This window comes from Polypterus senegalus, chromosome 6 (genome assembly GCF_016835505.1).
Source record: "Polypterus senegalus isolate Bchr_013 chromosome 6, ASM1683550v1, whole genome shotgun sequence".
Lineage (NCBI taxonomy): Eukaryota > Metazoa > Chordata > Cladistia > Polypteriformes > Polypteridae > Polypterus > Polypterus senegalus.
This window is the reverse complement of record NC_053159.1, coordinates 192464409-192481822: the sequence shown is the minus strand read 5'-3', so window position 1 is coordinate 192481822 and position 17414 is coordinate 192464409. Positions and strand designations below refer to the sequence as shown.

The window sequence follows — 17414 nt, the reverse complement described above, 5'->3', positions numbered from 1 at the left end:
TGGAAAACCATTAGAGACTGAGACTCCGTCAGTCTTTTCTGTGCCTTTAATAATACAGGGTGAGGCAGAAAGGACGGACGTCTTTGGAAATGCTTAGAACTCACCACTAGGTGGAGAGACAGATGTGCAGTAGGTGGCGTTAGGATCGCGAAGCCTTAGCATTTTTTTATTTTCTTTTTAGTTGAAGCCATGGAGCTGTGGATGATAGAACACTGCGTTTTTGCGTACGACTGTTTTGTCAAGAACAACCAATCTATTATCGCAGTTCAGCGTGAGTTTCGTTGCCATTTCAATATCCACAGAAATAAAGCTGTTCCCGCTCGTAACGCTATCCTACGTTAGGTTAAAGCACTTTGTACACGAGGTACACTTATGAACAAAAGACAGCCGGGGGCTACACGAACAGCACGTACCCCTGAAAATGTGGAGCGCATTTACTAGCCCTGCTGCGCAGTCCAAGTCGATCTGCTCAGAAGCATTCTTCTAAACTTGGCCTCAGTAATCGTTCGGTAAGGCGTATTTTGCATTTAGACCTGCATTTCCATCCCTACAAATTGTCAAATGCTATTTCAATATGAACTCAAATCTTTCAATAAATTTCTTTGTAAGAAAAAATGAACAGTTTTGTGATTTTGTAAAAAATGTCCGTCCTTTGTGCCTCACCCTGTAGAATGTAGTGCACCATTTCTCAACCAGTGGGTCATGAGTTGCTGCTGTTGTTTATAGTGCTAGTGGGTCTTGCATTGGGGGTCTCACTTGATGAGCGATCTCACTTGATTTCTGCCCCTCCTTAATTGTACACGATTAACCAAAATCCCCACAAAGACCACACCATGGGATGAAGTGAGTCACGACACCAGAAAGGCCAAGAACTGCTGATATTCTGTATGCCTGCCTTAGTGTTATCTGCCATGTACTCGCCCTGCTTTGGCACCCACTGCATGCCCACCCTGCCTGGAAGGGGATGAGGTTTTTTCCTTCGATTTGCCCTGCTGCCGATTTCTTTCTTTTTTTCTTGTACGAGTTTTTTTTGTGCCTTTATAGTGTATAAGGATGGGTTCTTGTCAAGCCGGGCCTGCTAACACCCATTGAGGCCTTTGATGTGTGATTTTTATCGTGTATTTGTTATATTTTTCTGTTGCCTGTTTTGTTAGCCAAGAAACCTTTTGAGACACATTCTCCTTGAAAACGTGCAATGGAAGTACCATATATACTCGCGTATAAGAAAACGATAAGAAAAATCGACCATAAGATCAGACTTCGACTTATACGCCCGTTCAAAAATATGACACTTCAATTTTTTTTTTTTTTTTTTCATCTCCTTACTTACCACAACATCAAGAAACCCCTGAAGTGTTGTTACGGAGTCTGCAGCGATTGCAGGATCATCGGCATACTGTGAATATTACTGACGATCACGCCGCTAACTCTAATGCCTTCATAATCGTCTCTGTATAAAGCGAGAAATGATCCAGTGACAAGTTACGGCCTTGGCGTACTCCACGTTCGCCGATTGTTTCGTCATTGCGTTTGTCTGCTCGCTGATCCCAATGCAGAGTCGTGATTGACTCTCTCTTTCCCATTCAGCGCCTCTACTAGCACTTCGTATTGAACTTTGGCAAATGCTTTCACATAACTGAAATGGCAGACATAAAAATCACCAGATTACCACGGGATCTTTCACACCCTAACAACACCAAAGGAACAATTTGCAGTATTTGAACAAAAATAATTGAATAAAAGCAGCAGGGTCCCGAGCTTTTCCTTTGTTACATTAATGCCACAGCAGTTTTCCCCCAAATTGCAAAAAATTGCTAATTTGGAGTTAACGTATATATTTGCGTATAAATCAGGTCTTGAAAACCGAAAAATTGATCATAAAATCGGACCCCAACTTATATGTGACCTCAAATTTTTTTTTTTTTGACATCTTCTTGCCTCCTCCAGTCTCTCATCAGTTTCTCAGACACATTCAATTTTGTTGCAGCAGCGCAGTTACCAATTTCTTTTGCCACTTCAACGACGTTTAATTTAAAACCAACTTCACATTTTCTTTTAATCGAACACTCCACCGTAGATAAGGGATGGTCTTACTATAAAGGTGTATGAGGGTGTGAGATACAAAAAACACAAAACAGTGCAAACGTAGCTTCGGAATAGTTTGGGTATTACCGTGCGGTCATGTAGGCACAATACAAAGAACAAAAAAAAGGCCTTGTGTTCCGTGGTTGCTCTTAGGTGGCCGTTAGCATATCGTAATCTGTTGGACCAATAGTGTGAGTTTTCCACATTTGACTTATACGACCGACGTTATAAAATACCAGAACTTATACGGTAAAATCAAGGCCTGACTTATCCACGGGAGAACTTAAATGCGAGTATACATGCCATTGTTGTTTGTAATTGGTTTGTTCTAAACGTTGTAGCACCCGAAGACGGGCTTGTCTGTGTAGAGGCCTTGACGCTAACTGGCCTCACCACATAGAAACACCAGGTGCTTGTTAAAAGACTACTTCACCCAAAAATTACAATTTTTGTATGTGTTACTTACCCCCTGTACTTTGTAGAGAGGACTAAAAAATGTTTTAATCTTGTGTTTTCATATAGAATGGAGATAAGAATATTTATGACAGAATGGTGACAAATTGAAATTGAAAAAACATTACGTTATGAGAATCCACACATCAGTTATCCAGGCGTATGCTCCAAATCTGCAAAGCACAAGCATTTATTTGCTAAAATAATGTTAACTAGATACTTCTGGAAATATTGACAGACGTCATAAACAGGAAATGCCAGCCTGGTGGTGTGCAGACTTAAGTCGAGAGGACCGGGAAGTGAACTGAGATTGTGCTCGAAAAAGGAGGCACAAGAACAAAACCCTGAGTGTCTTAACAAGGAGCTGGGCAGTAAAACTGAGTGATGAGGAAAGTGACGTCTGAAACAAAATAAAATAAACCTCTGACAAAACACGCAACAGGTCTGTTTAGGAAGCCACCAAGTTGGACAGCAAGATGACCACAATGGCAGTTTTTTATAGAGTGTCATGATGATGACAGATTTGCCAGTGACTACTGGGGGAAAGCCTCCTAGAAACCACCGGTTACACCTAGCAGCTGTACCACAATGTACAGTGCATCCGGAAAGTATTCACAGCTCATCACTTTTTCCACATTTTGTTATGTTACAGCCTTATTCCAAAATGGATTAAATTCATTTTTTTCCTCAGAATTCTACACACACACCCCATAATGACAATGTGAAAAAAGTTTACTTGAGGTTTTTGCAAATTTATCCAAAATAAAAAAACTGAGAAATCCCATGTCCGTATGTATTCACGGCCTTTGCTCAATACTTTGTCGATGCACCTTTGGCAGCAATTCCAGCCTCAAGTCTTTTTGAACATGATGCCACAAGCTTGGCACACCTATCCTTGGCCAGTGTCGCCCATTCCTCTCTGCAGCACCTCTCAAGCTCCATCAGGTTGGAGGTGAAGCGTCGGTGCACAGCCATTTTAAGATCTCTCCAGAGATGTTCAATCGGATTCAAGTCTGGGCCACTCAAGGACATTCACAGCGTTGTCCTGAAGCCACTCCTTTGATATCTTGGCTGTGTGCTGAGGGTCGTTGTCCTGCTGAAAGATGAACCGTCGCCCCAGTCTGAGGTCAAGAGCGCTCTGGAGCAGGTTTTCATCCAGGATGTCTCTGTACATTGCTGCAGTCATCTTTCCCTTTATCCTGACTAGTCTCCCAGTTCATCCCCACATGATGATGCTGCCACCACCATGCTTCACTGTAGGGATGGTATTGGCCTGGTGATGAGCGGTGCCTTGTTTCCTCCAAACGTGACGCCTGGCATTCACACCAAAGAGTTAAATCTTTGATTCATCAGACCAGAGAATTTTGTTTCTCATGGTCTGAGAGTCCTTCAGGTGCCTTTTATAAACTCCAGGCGGGCTGCCATGTGCCTTTTACTAAGGAGTGGCTTCCGTCTGGCCACTCTACCTTACAGGCCTGAATGGTGGATTGCTGCAGAGATGGTTGTCCTTCTGGAAGGTTCTCCTCTCTCCACAGAGGACCTCTGGAGCTCTGACAGAGTGACCATCGGGTTCTTGGTCACCTCCCTGACTAAGGCCCTTCTCCCCCGATCGCTCAGTTTAGATGGCCGGCCAGCTCTAGGAAGAGTCCTGGTGGTTTTGAACTTCTTCCACTTACAGATGATGGAGGCCACTGTGCTCATTGGGACCTTCAAAGCAGCAGAAGTTTTTCTGTAACCTTCCCCAGATTTGTGCCTCGAGACAATCCTGTCTCGGAGGTCTACAGACAATTCCTTTAACTTCATGCTTGGTTTGTGCTCTGACATGAATTGTCAACTGTGGGACCTTCTATAGACAGGTGTGTGCCTTTCAAATCATGTCACATCAACTGAATTGACCACAGGTGGACTCCAATTAAACATCTCAAGGATAATTGGGGGAAACAGGATGCACCTGAGCTCAATTTGGAGCTTCATGGCAAAGGCTGTGAATACTTATGTACATGTGCTTTCTCAGTTTTTTTTATTTTTAATAAATTTGCAAAAGTCCCACCGGGGGTATGAATCAAAATGATCATCAAAGCAGTGGGATATCGACTACAGTCGTCAAGTGATGACCCGCGACCCACCAGCGGCCAGGCTTGATAAACACTTCCTACTGTGGTGCATTAATTGACCCAAACCTTTCAAGGAGACGCTAGTAAAATTCAATATAAGAGCCAATCACAACAGAGAGATTGATTTACAATGAACACAATAAATGACAAATTAAATAATAAATTACATGGTCAAGAAAATATGGAAGTAAGATCATTAAACTAGTGGGGGTCCCCACAGTTTAACATTTACAAAACAATTAACTAACAAGAAAACCAAATTAACGAAATTCAAAGTAGAACACCATGACTCTGAGAAAATGGCACCGATAAATTACAAAAGACCCGACACTCGGCGGAGAGAGACCGTCGATAACAGAACGAAATAAGACGTTCAGGTAAAAAAATGAAAGAACAATTTAATACAAGAAAATGGTGAGTGGTGGAGGAGTTCTGGTCGAACAATAACACATCGAGATTCAACACGCCGCAGTTTAGGGGTCAGGAAGTTTCCTGCTTACTCATCATGGTGCATGATTGCCATGTGTACAGACTGTTAGTGTTGGTACGCATGGCACACATCTGAGCACACACCTTGGCATCCCTGTTGCCGAGGAGTGATGCCCGGGTACGAATGGCAGCTTCCCACTGGACACCTACTGTGCTGCTGACACCGTTCTCTCCCTGCAGAAAGACGCTGGGTATCTGAAGCTCTGGCTGGAGATCTATGTTGGCGCCTACGAGAAGTGCCTGGATGTGGACTTCGAGAAGCCACCCACGAGGTATGGATGCAGATGCCCCCTCCCCCATGTCGCTGTGTTCGTCCTCCTCCTCATTATCCATGTGAACTTCTCTGACTGCTCTTCTCTCTGGAGAGCGGCACTCCTTGTCTTCTCTTCACTTCCATTACATCCTCTTGCGTCCTTTTGTCCGAATCCAGCACTCCAGGTCTTGTTCTGTCTCTTTGCTCTTCTTTTAGCGTCTGTCGGTTGATCTTTCGACATCTTTTCGATTTCGGAGTGGGATGCTCAAGTTGGCCTCTGCTGAAGGTGGTGAGCGAGTCACAGAGAGCTTAGCCAGTCAAGTGACCGTTTGTGAGAGCACGTTGTGAGACGAGTGACTCCATTCGGATTTACAGCTGCTAGGATTGACAGAAGGTTTAGGCGGGAATTGTTCATTGTGAGTTCCCTGAAAATCTCCTCTGTGTGCGGATTAGTCCTAGGGATTAGAAAGTGCTGCTGGCACGCCGGGCATTGAAGAGCTGCCTCTGTGTGGGCAGAGCAAACAGGATCCTGAGGCTGGCGCACGTGTGTGCAGATTGGCTGAGTCCACTTGTGTAAGACAGCATAGATTGGGGACTTGGAGGGTGGGCTGCTTAGCGCTGTGTCACTTAAATAGGGCACGTGTTCAGCTCCATTTTGGGTTTGGGATTTCCGCATTGAGCATGTGGTGCCATACATACAGCTGCATGTGCCCGCGCCTTTTTAGACCTGCTAACAAGTTTGTAGAGATCTCCCACACAGGACCCCCATTTGCTTCAAACCTCTTGTTATGTTGAAGGCTCGAGGAAGTTCCCCCAGTGATGTCTTTACTACCAGACAACATGCTGCAGGTTTTGAGACACCAGCTCCTTCAATGTGTCCAGAAGTTGTCCGATGGCCTGGAGGAAGAGCAGCAGACCTTGGCTTTGCTCCTCGTCAAGTTCCTCATCATCGTCTGCAGGTAATCTTATTGCTGCGGCCTGTCACCTGATGCACATTTGGTGCAGGTGTGTGTGTGTTAACGTTGTGTGGCCCTGGTAGTAATGGGGCCTTGGAGTTTTTGTAAAGCTCACAAAGCCTGACGTCTTTGCTTTGCTCCTTTATGTGACTTTCAGAAACCTGTCGAACGTAGAGGAGATTGGGACGTGCTCATTCATCAACCATGTGATCACTATGACAACGCTGTATATCCAACAGGTGAGTGTGGCCCACGGGCATGTGGCCAGGGTCTCCTAGTCTGTGACGTCAATCAGTTGACCAGCCCCTCGGGAAAAGCCCCTCTGTTGTGGTATAAAGCTTAATATGCTGATCACAGTGACGCTCACATCCTAACCCACGCCTCTCATTTTGTCTTCTGTCACCCAAGCTAAAGAGCAGGACTAAGGAAAAGGAGCTGGCCGACCAGACTGTCGCTGAGGAGTTTGTCCGTCACACGCTGACCTTCTGTGAAAGTCTCTATGACCCATACCGTAACTGGAGACGCCGGGCTGCTGGGTAAGCGCTGACCTCGTGCCTCAGATAAACAGATGTGAAATGACATGCCTTGACACAACAGAAAGGTTTGGGACAGCCACCCCATATTCTTGAAAGTTTGGCTAAAAGGCAAAATTGAATAATAGGCCGTTACAGACATGAGTCCGAAACAGAACTGAGGTAACAGGAGGAGTATGGCATAACGTCATGTGGAGAGGAACCGGAAGTGATGTCATCAGGCCCGGAACTGGAACTGACATCATTGCATCCGCCCCTCACATATCCCCCAAATACCGCCCATCCCACAACATTCCCACCTCCTACCCTCACCACCCATCCTGGGACCAGAAGTGACGTCATTGGGGGCTGGGGCCAAGAACCGAAAGTGACGTCACTGGGACCAGAAAAACCTGAAGTGTCGTTATTGGGCCCAGGTAGAATTTCCTGTGGCTGGTCTGCAGGGAAAAACGAGAGAGGACCAGTGCACTCCCCCCGGTTCAGGATTGGATTTTCCTTCTTTTGAGCCCTTTAGCTGCCTCCCGTGATTTTGATGAGCTGTTTACTGCAAAGGGGTAATGACGAAGCCTCACCTCGGGTCTGACTAGGCCAGTAAGCTTAACGCGTGTCATGGGTAAATTAATAAGAAAAGGGTCGATGCCAAGAAATGGTGGGTTAGTTAGTGGTCAGCCTGGGTTTAGACGGGGAGATCGAACTTCACGAATATGCTGGAAATCTGTGAGGAGGTGACAAATGCAGATGATCAGAGGTGTGCATGTGACGTCATTTATCTTGACTTTCAGAAGGGTTTTAATAAGGAACCTCGTAAGAGGTGAGGAATCAAACTAAAAAGTGGGAACTGAGGGTGTGGTGCATAGGTGGGTACAAAACTGGCTGAGGGAGAGGAAGAACTTCATCACAGTTAGGTGATGTCGAAAGTGGAGTCCCTCAGGGTCTTTGCTGGGCCATTGCTCTTTCTCATATGAAAATGTAAGTACACCCCATGGAAATTGTGGAGCTTTTCAACATATATGACCTGCCAAACAGGCTCACCCTTGGCCTCAGAAGCTGATGTTGCCTCCTTCAGCCTTGTAGGTGTTTTGCATAACTGCCCACCAGTCTGTGACATCAACTCTGTGAAATGTTGGACCATTCCTCCAAGCAAAATTCCTTCAGCTACAAGATGTCTGTGGGCTGTCTTGCATGTTCTGCTCATGTCAAGCAACTTTTCAGTGGGATTCAGATCACATCCTTAACATTCCATAACCCTCCATGTCTTCTCTTTGAGCCATTCCATGGTGGATTTGCTAGTGTGCTTCAGATCCTTATTATGCTGGGAGGTCCATTTCTTGTTCAACTTCAGCCTTTAGGACATGTGGCCTCTACGATGCCCACCCGGTGTGAGAATTCAGAGGATGACTGGAAGACAGGAATGTAGTCAAAAAAACCAGGGAGAGCTTCAGAAGCAGAAGAGCAACTATTAGTAACCTAAGTCAGGAATCGTGAGGCCAACTCAAAGTCAGGAGGAGAGCAGATGGCTTAAAAACCAGAGAAACAAAACAGAGCATTTTACAAAAAGGTTCAAAGGGTTTTGGAATTCATGAAGTAGTCTGGTGAAGCAAACCCTGTGATGACCTTTGATCCTGTTAAGTCGTGATTGACAGGCCATGACCTCTGAGGACACGCCCACTTCAGGATGATCCTAGCAATGGTAATCAGGATTAGCACCGTCAGAATGGCAGCAATTTAATGGCTCAAACCACAAATCAAAATTAAAACTATACTTGAAAATAAATGAACCCAATGGACACCCACGGGTAACAAAAACCTCAACAGAAACAACAGAAATTCAAAATAGGAGTCCCTGAGAGGCTCACGTTCTCCTTAAGCACACTTGAATTGATGCAGAAGTCCTAGTTGACTCAATGACTGCAAGCCGCCCTGACCCTGAGGCAGCAAAGCAAATCCAAAACCAGAACATTTCCACCAGCATTCTTCACAGTTGGAATTGAGGTTCTAATTGCAAATTAACAGGGAGAGAGAGTGGGTTACAAAGAAAGAAACACAGGGTTGGGTTTTGGGGGGAATTCTGAAATAAAAAAAAATGTAAAACAATAAAAAAAATAAAGACGCGATCGTAACAGACTGCTCTGTGTTTCCTGTCTAGTGAGGTGCTCAGTCCAACAGAGAAAAGTCGTCAGAAACACAAGGCTGCTCCCCTGACACTGGAGTTCGTCCCCTTCTTCTATCGTAAGTGACTTGTGGGGGAGACTGCTGGCAGAAATCTGTGAGGGCTTTAAATACAGAAAGCTTTTGGATCAGACTTTGTCTGTCTGTCTATCTGTCTATTATATAGCACCTTTCATATCTATTAATTATATAGCGCCTTTCATATCTATCTATCTATCTATCTATCTATCTATCTATCTATCTATCTATCTATCTATCTATCTATCCAGGGCCATCTTCAAGTATGGGCATAGTGGGCACTGAATGAATGAATGAATCTGTCTGTCTATTATATAGCACCTTTTATATCTATTAATTATATAGTGCATTTCATATTTATCTATGTATCAAATAGTGTCTTACATATCTATCTATCTACCCATCCAGGGCCATCTTCAAGTATGGGCACAGTGGGCACTGAATGAATGAATCTGTCTGTCTGTCTGTATGAAATGTCCGGTGTCTGTGCTCAGGCATAATCTCTTCTGGCGTCCTCCAGAGGGCTGTAATGTCCGATGACCAAAGGCAGTTAGACGCATAAAGAAAGAGGAACGTAAGGGATGGCATGTTTTGGTGAACAGAGGTTCCTGAATGCACAATGTGATCTAAAGAGACAAACTTAAAATCGTAACATTGTGCCTTGCTAGTATGTAACATATAACACATTTAAGGTATAAATAATTTTGGAAGTGGAAAATACTATATCTTTGTACCCCTGCATTAAATCCAGTCTTTTTTAATTGTGTTGCTGGGGTGTGGCGCTGTGATGCATGTTGGTCAGATGAGCGAGTTGGACGTTGACTGTATTCTTTACATGTCACAATAGCATGATTGCTACTACAAGTAAGCGCTTCATCCACTGGCATCCTCTTCAAATTCTACTTAATTCAAGACTCAGCTGCAGACATTTTTAGATCTAATCAAGTCGGTTCTTACCTCTCAGGTCTTCTGAAGGCCACCGGTCAGGCGCATGCTGTTGCGCTCATTTAAGTTATTTGACACACACTGCAGCTTGTGTCCTCACGATCTGACTGTTTAAACTCGGATCTAGTTTTGGATTGGTACTAAAATTTGGTCTTCGGTATCAGTACCGCCTTTTTGAGCTCAGTATCAGTACCAGAAAAGTACCGAAGCAATTAACGTATAACTTGCCATCCTCCGCCTCTCAGCAGCCTCCCTGGTGTCTTGCACTCAATGTCGCCCCAAGGAGTTGGTTCCCTTTCGGAGTCTGCAGCAAGTCGAAGAGCAGGGGGCAAGGGTTCCTCTGATGAGTGTGAAGCATGTCAATCAATGTGCTGTCCTGTTGAGTCTCCAGTGTGTCAAAAAGTTACATGCAGTGGCTGAGCGTGAGGGCCTTGAAAACTACCATTTACTTCTGGTTCCAAAAATTCCGAAATGCTGATACTTTAAAAAAAAAAAAAAATTTGGATTTTTCAGTACTTTTTCAAAACCCTAATCAGATGGAATATGGACGATCAGAAAGCAGCATGTGTCCGATCTCAAAAAAAAAAAAATGGTTACCATGTGGGCTTTGGGTGTAACTGAGCTGTGTCAGATATGTGCGAAAGAATCAGAGTGGTGTCCCATCAGGCCGGGGTTTATAGTTCACACGACATGGTGCATGTGCCTGCTGACGCTGCTGCTACGCTTGCTGTTTATACTTGCGTGCATACTTTATGTAAATCATGGAGGATTCCACCAGGTGGCAGCGTGAGATATCACAGTGAGAAAACAACGTTCGACTTCACTGTGTTGTGAATTGATAGAAACATCCATTATATTCCCATGACATCTTGCCACAGTATTTCTGAAAAGGATGGAAGTTTAATGATTACATCCATCAATTTAGGGAGTCACCCATTCCAGCAAGCATCGGGCGCAAGGCAGAAACGAACCCTGGATGAGGCATCAGCTCATCGCAAGCAAACACACACACACACTGGCGTCATGTCCTTGGAAGGAAACCTCAGTACACTGTGGAAACCCACCAGGAAAACCTGCAAACTCCAGGCCGGAAACACCAGGGACGCGACTCCTTGTGAAGCAGAAACGCTACCGCTCCTCCACCGTGTCACCCGCACATGTATCATTTTTAACAGTATTCATTATTTAAATGAAGTTAACAATTTATCTGTAAAATGTGACAGACATCCTTGGAGACATTTCATCATGAAAGTGACATCAAGTAGATATCTAAGGATTCTACTGGAATATCAGACGTTTAGTGTGTTCTGTGTGGCGATCACTGCCTGCCGCTGCTGTCAGTGCAGGAGGAAGCTCTAAGCACGTAGCGATTAACAACTGGGTCAGTTTTAAGATGGCGCTTACGTTCTACTTTTAATGACAAGATAAACTATGAAATCAAAGTGGAAATTTTCAGATTCATCACGAAATAGACCTTTTTTTCTTCACTGTGTCCTTAAGGATGCTGTTGCAAAGATGCAAAAAAACAACACACAAGAAGGTTGTGTGAGACCTTTAAAATGTATCGTGTCATTACGATGGGAGAATGTGTGACACTTGTATTGCCTGTGTGAGAAATACATGTCAGCATTTAAGTTTGATGAGCTGCTTCACCACACAGAACCATTCATCAAACATCAAAGCACACAAATTGATCCTGGAGGATCTGTAAAGCAGCTTGCCGTCACATGTTGATAGTAAACGGAGACCCTGACATCACATTCCGACTTTGATCACACTGCGCCCCCACTGACATTTTGCTGGTACTGCAACTCGCACACACGTCATGTTAATTTCTGAGAACGTGCTGAGAAGATTCTTCAAATGAATGCTAGGAACACATGGCAGCTGTGTTACGTGCATGTATGCCTTCTGAGCGTGAAGTATAAACGAGCCCTAAGCATGGTAACAGGTGACACGAAATGCTGGGAACATGTGGCAGCCATGCTGTGTGCGCATACACGTTTTGAGTGTGAAGTATAAACCGGCCATTCGATTGGTAGTGTTGTACGAGGTGTGATCAAAAAATACGGGGAATGTTTTCTTTCGAGGGTGGCTTTAGTTGGGCTGTCGTGGCTGCCTGGGTGTCCTCAATGGATTGAAATCGTTTTGCCTTTAATGGTCATTTTCAATTTAGGGAACAGCCAGAAGTCATATGGTGCCAGATCTGGCAAATAAGGTGGATCCGGACACGGCGTAATGTTTTTATTCAACAGAAATTGTCATACGAGAAGGGATGTGTGACAAGGAGCGTTGTAATGATGAAGAATGAAACCGTTTCAACATTTTCCTCGGTTATACGACGTCCTGATCTTTTCTCGTCTTCAGTCGAGTCAGATCCATTACGAAATCGATCAGATCACTCGTAAGCAGTCTTCGTTGTCGGTGCAGTGTTACCCTAAACCGATTTTAACATCTGATTGGTTTCCTGAGCACTTTTTTGCAGTTTGAAACAAAATTTCATGTTAATGTGTTGCTCGATATCCAATATTAACGACAAACTTGAACTCAACAGCGGCTCTCAAACGACTGACCGTGTCAAACAAGATGAAACTCGTCACAAACTCGGCTCTAGGATGGACCTGTCAGAACCTGCATTGAATTGTTCTGCGTTGCTCTCGGATGGCGCTCTGCATTGACGTTCACCGGACTTTTTGATCACACCTCGTAAATGAGATACAGGTCCAGTGTTTGTGCAGCAGTGACGCCGACATGCGCAGATCTGGGCCTTAGCTGTCCTGTGACGGTGAGGACTCTCAGTGCTTCACAGTGGACCGGTTCATTCAGTCGTCACTTCACGCGTCTTGGCGGCGGACGTGTTGGAGCATCCACTGTAGGCTGTTTAAAATGAGGAGCGTGTTAACTCTCCAGGCGGAGAGAAGAGGATTTTAGCAATTCGTTTGTGTGGGCATAGCTTGGTGAGATGTTTTATTTGTATCTGTAATTAAGGCCCTGATAGTTCCTGCTCTTTGAAAATCAGACATTTATACTTTAGACAAATGAGAGGGTTGTTGGTTACAGTGGGGCCCTCAGCAGTGACGTGACGGCGACCTCCCGCGTTGTCTACTCGTAGTTTACTCACTTCCTTCTGTTTTCTGTTGCAGAATGCTTCCAGGAGAGTGAGCACCTGAAGGAGAGTCTCAAGTGTTGTCTGCTGCATCTGTTTGGGGCCATCGTGGCGGGCAGTCAGGTGAGGTGCCCATTCTTGTTCTGTGCTCGAGCGGACGGGTCAGGCAGACCAGTAGGGCTTTGACCATCAATCCTGCCTGCTGGCACCTCTGCTGTGAGCTCTGCTGTTGGTGTCCCCAAGGGGCTACTTGCACCCCGCAGTCCAGCCCTAACCTCTGTAGGGGGAGAGTTTCTCAAAAATGATGAATCCTCGGGGTAAATAAGTGAATTTACGCATAATGTGCATATATAATGTATGCGCTACTTGACCCGCAGTCCTGTTGTCTCCCACTTTCACTGGGACTGTGTCCTTTAAGTACTAACAGACACATTTATAATGTATGCCTCTCTTGCAGAAGTGTTAGGAAAAGTAAAAAATAACCTGAAGAGAGAACACTGCACACTTTGCGTTTTCATTTTGGTGAACACTCCCAAGTTACAGCTGAAGGAAGCCCTTGGAAGAGTACGATACAGTAGTGGAGTCTCCGGTCATCGTCTACATCCATGTCGGAGAACACGGGGGTATTTCCATAGGCACAGGCGGGAGGAGATGTCCTCTATCCTTTCCATAAAGGCGATCTTAAATGAGAGACTTTTTTCTTTTTCTTCTTTCGGCTGCTCCCATTAGGGGTTGCCACAGCGGATCATCTTCTTCCATCTCTTCCTGTCCTCGTCATCTTGCTCTGTCACACCCATCATCTGCATGTCCTCTCTTACCACATCCATAAACCTCCTCTTAGGCCTTCCTCTTTTTCTCTTACCTGTCAGCTCTATCCTTAGCATCCTTCTCCCAGTATACCCAGCATCTCTCCTCTGCACATGGTCCAAATCAACACAATCTCGCCTCTCTGACTTTGTCTCCCAACCTGAGCTGACCCTGTAATGTCCTCATTTCTGATCCTGTCCATCCTCGTCACACCCAATGCAAATCTTAGCATCTTTAACTCTGCCACCTCCAGCTCTGTCTCCTGTGCCACCGTCTCCAACTCATATAACATAGCAGGTCTCACTACCGTCCTGTAGACCTTCCCTTTCACTCTTGCTGATAACCGTCTGTCACAAATTACTCCTGACACTCTTCTCCACCCATTCCACCCTGCCTGCACTCTCTTCATCGCCTGTCTTCCACAATCCCTGTTACTCTGTACTGTTCCCAAGTATTTAAACTCATCCACCTTCACCAACTCTACTCCCTGCATCCTCACCATTCCACTGACCTCCATCTCATTTACACACATGTATTCTGTCTTGGTGGTCCTACTGACCTTCATTCCTCTCCACCTCTCCAGGGTCTCCTCAGCCTGCTCCCTACTCTCACTACAGATCACAATGTCATCAGCAAACATCACAGTCCACAGGGGCTCCTGTCTAATTTCATCTGTCAACATCGTAAATAAGAAAGGGCTCAGAGCTGATCCCAGATGTAATCCCACCTCCGTCACTCCTACCGCAGACCTCACCACGGTCACACTTTCTTCGTACATATCCTGTACAACTCTTACGTACTTCTCTGCCATTCCTGACTTCCTCATACAATACCACAGCTCTTCTCTCCTCACCCTGTCATATGCTTTCTCCAGGTCCACAAATACACAATGCAACTCCTTCTGTTTTTCTCTAAACTTCTCCATCAACATCCTCAGAGTAAACACTGCATCTGTGGTGCTCTTGTTATGAAACCATCCTGCTGCTCACTAATCATCCCCTCCCTTCTTAACTGAGCCTCCACTACTCTTTCCCATAACTTCATGCTGAGGCTCATCAGTTTTATCCCCCTGTAGTTACTGCAGACCTACACATCCACCTTATTCTTAAATATCGGCCCACCAGTACACTTCTTCTCCACTCCTCATCATCCTCTCACTTTCCAAGATTCCATTAAACAATCCTGTTAAAAACTCCACTGCCATCTCTCCTAAACACCTCCATGTTTCCACAGGTATGTCAGCTGGACCAACGGCCTTTCCATTTTTCATCCTCTTCATCGCTGTCCTTTCTTCCTCCTTGCTAATCCGTTGCACTTCCTAATTCACTATCTCCACATCATCCCACCTCTTCTCTCTCTCTCTCTCTCATTCTCTTCATTCATCAGCCTCTCAAAGTACTCTTTCCATCTGCTCATCACACTCTCTTTGTGAGTTTGTTTCCATCTTTATCCTTTATCACCCAAACCTGCTGCTCATCTTTCCCAGCTTGGTCCCTCTCTGTAGCCCACCGGACCTTTTCTCCCTCCTTAGTGTCCAACCTCTCATACAACTCATCATACACCTTTTTTTCAGCATTCGCTACCTCTCTTTTCACCTTGTGCCTTATCTCCTTGTACTCTTGTCTACTTTCTGCATCTCTCTGACTATCCCACTTGTTCTTCACCATCCTCTTCCTCTGTATACTCTCCTGTAATTCTCAATTCCACCACCAGGTTTCCTTTTCCTCCTTCCTCTGTCCAGATGTCACGCCAAGCACCCTTCTTGCTGTCACCCTTACCACTTCTGCTGTAGCTGCCCAGCTGTCTGTTGACTCTTCACTGCCACCCAGTGCCCGTCTCGCCTCCTCCCTAAACTCAACCTTGCAGTCTCCCTTTTTCAACTTCCACCATTTGATCCTTGGCCCTGCCATCACTCTCCTCCTCTTCTTGATCTCCAATGTCATCCTCCAGACCACCATCCTGTGCTGCTTAACTACGCTTTCCCCTGCCACCACTTTGCATTCTTCAATCCCCTTTCAGATTGACTCTTCTGCATAGGATGTCATCTACCTGTGTGCATCTTCCTCCATTCTTGTACGTCACCTTGTGTTCCTCCCTCTTTCTAAAATACATGTTCACCACAGCCATGTCCATCCTTTTGGCAAAATCCACTATCATCTGACCACCTTCTTGAGAGACTGAACTGTTATTTTTTTATATTGTAGAATTTTGCTCAAAATCAACCAATCACCAGTTAACATTGCATCATCTTCCATGAATCCATTAGTTCTTATTAACTGTTTACATTAATTAGAAAATTACTGTTAGTTTTCATTAAAATAAATCTATTTAGCCATCTGGTTGACCATTCATCAATCTTTTAAATTTCTGCTGACCACCTTGTTAAGTCGATGTCACATTATGTGACTTTTAGTTATGGAGTAGGTCAGATTTTTGCATTCACAGTCGCCGCACCATGTCACATTACCTGAGTAAAGATGAATGTCGTGCAGACGTTGGCTAATCTTAGAACAGTTGTGCCATTTTAACTCCGTATATACTTAACATGTGACCATCGACACACACGACTTGGGAAACATTCTGAGTTAGACAGTGGAAACTGCAGTTTCTTAAAGCGGCTAGACACAAAGTACGGCAAGTACACAAGGACAAAACTGAACACAAAATGGGATGAGAGAACACAGCAGTCAGCATTACTTAGTCATTCAGAGCAGACGTTCCCAGTGACAAGGAAGCACAATATGAACTAATAATTAATTAATCCTTAACTTCCACTGTTATGCAGATGACATACAGTAATATCCTGGATTGCGAGTAACTTAGTTTGTGAGCGTTTTGCAAGATAAGCTAAATTTTTTAATAAATTTTAACTTGATAAACGAGCAAGGTCTTGCAATATGAGTAGTCCGTATACGCTTTGTCGGCCGAGCGTCGCGTGATCACAGCTGAGCCGATGGTGGTTCTCTCTCTCTCTCTCTCGCTGTGGGATTGTGGGTAATCATCTCTCATATGCGGCCTCAGTCAGCTTGCCTTATTCATATAGTCAACAACCGTACGAGCGTATCATGTTTACTATAGCATGGTGACCACGTGTCCCTGTCATGCACCCCAAAACACGAGGCTGAGTCTTAGTTCTTTAGCAACACCAGCTTTTATTCAGCTTGAAACAGGAACAGCGCGGTTATTTATTGTAGCGGGATCTACTGCTCTCCTATGCAGAGACACAGCAATCTGGCAGGGTCGTGACCAGGTTAGTGGCCAAGTAATTCTCTACCTTTGCATTCATAATGTTCCTTGCATCACCCATCAACAGGGGGCGCTTATAGAGCGACTGCGATCTTTTCGGATTCACTTTTACGGCAAACTGCTACAGCGCTGGGAGCCTGCGGTTGCTTCGGGACGCTCTTCCACGTGTTGTCCCGTTGAGGGGGAATCCCAAAAGAGTTTAGATACTTTACAGTGCGTAAAGCATTTTTTGAAATTTTG

General features: G+C 44.9%; 1 protein-coding gene across 2 annotated transcripts in view; it reads left to right on the top strand.

Moving 5' to 3' along the window:
• nbeal1 (neurobeachin-like 1) overlaps window positions 1-17414 on the top strand; it is a 128139-nt gene that overhangs the window by 21537 nt on the left and 89188 nt on the right. For both annotated transcript variants that reach the window (XM_039757802.1, XM_039757801.1), the window contains exons 3-8: window positions 5322-5413; window positions 6192-6353; window positions 6508-6589; window positions 6759-6886; window positions 9030-9112; window positions 13159-13244. In XM_039757802.1, the coding sequence (XP_039613736.1) occupies window positions 5322-5413; window positions 6192-6353; window positions 6508-6589; window positions 6759-6886; window positions 9030-9112; window positions 13159-13244 (633 nt within the window). The remainder of the gene's footprint in view (window positions 1-5321; window positions 5414-6191; window positions 6354-6507; window positions 6590-6758; window positions 6887-9029; window positions 9113-13158; window positions 13245-17414) is intronic.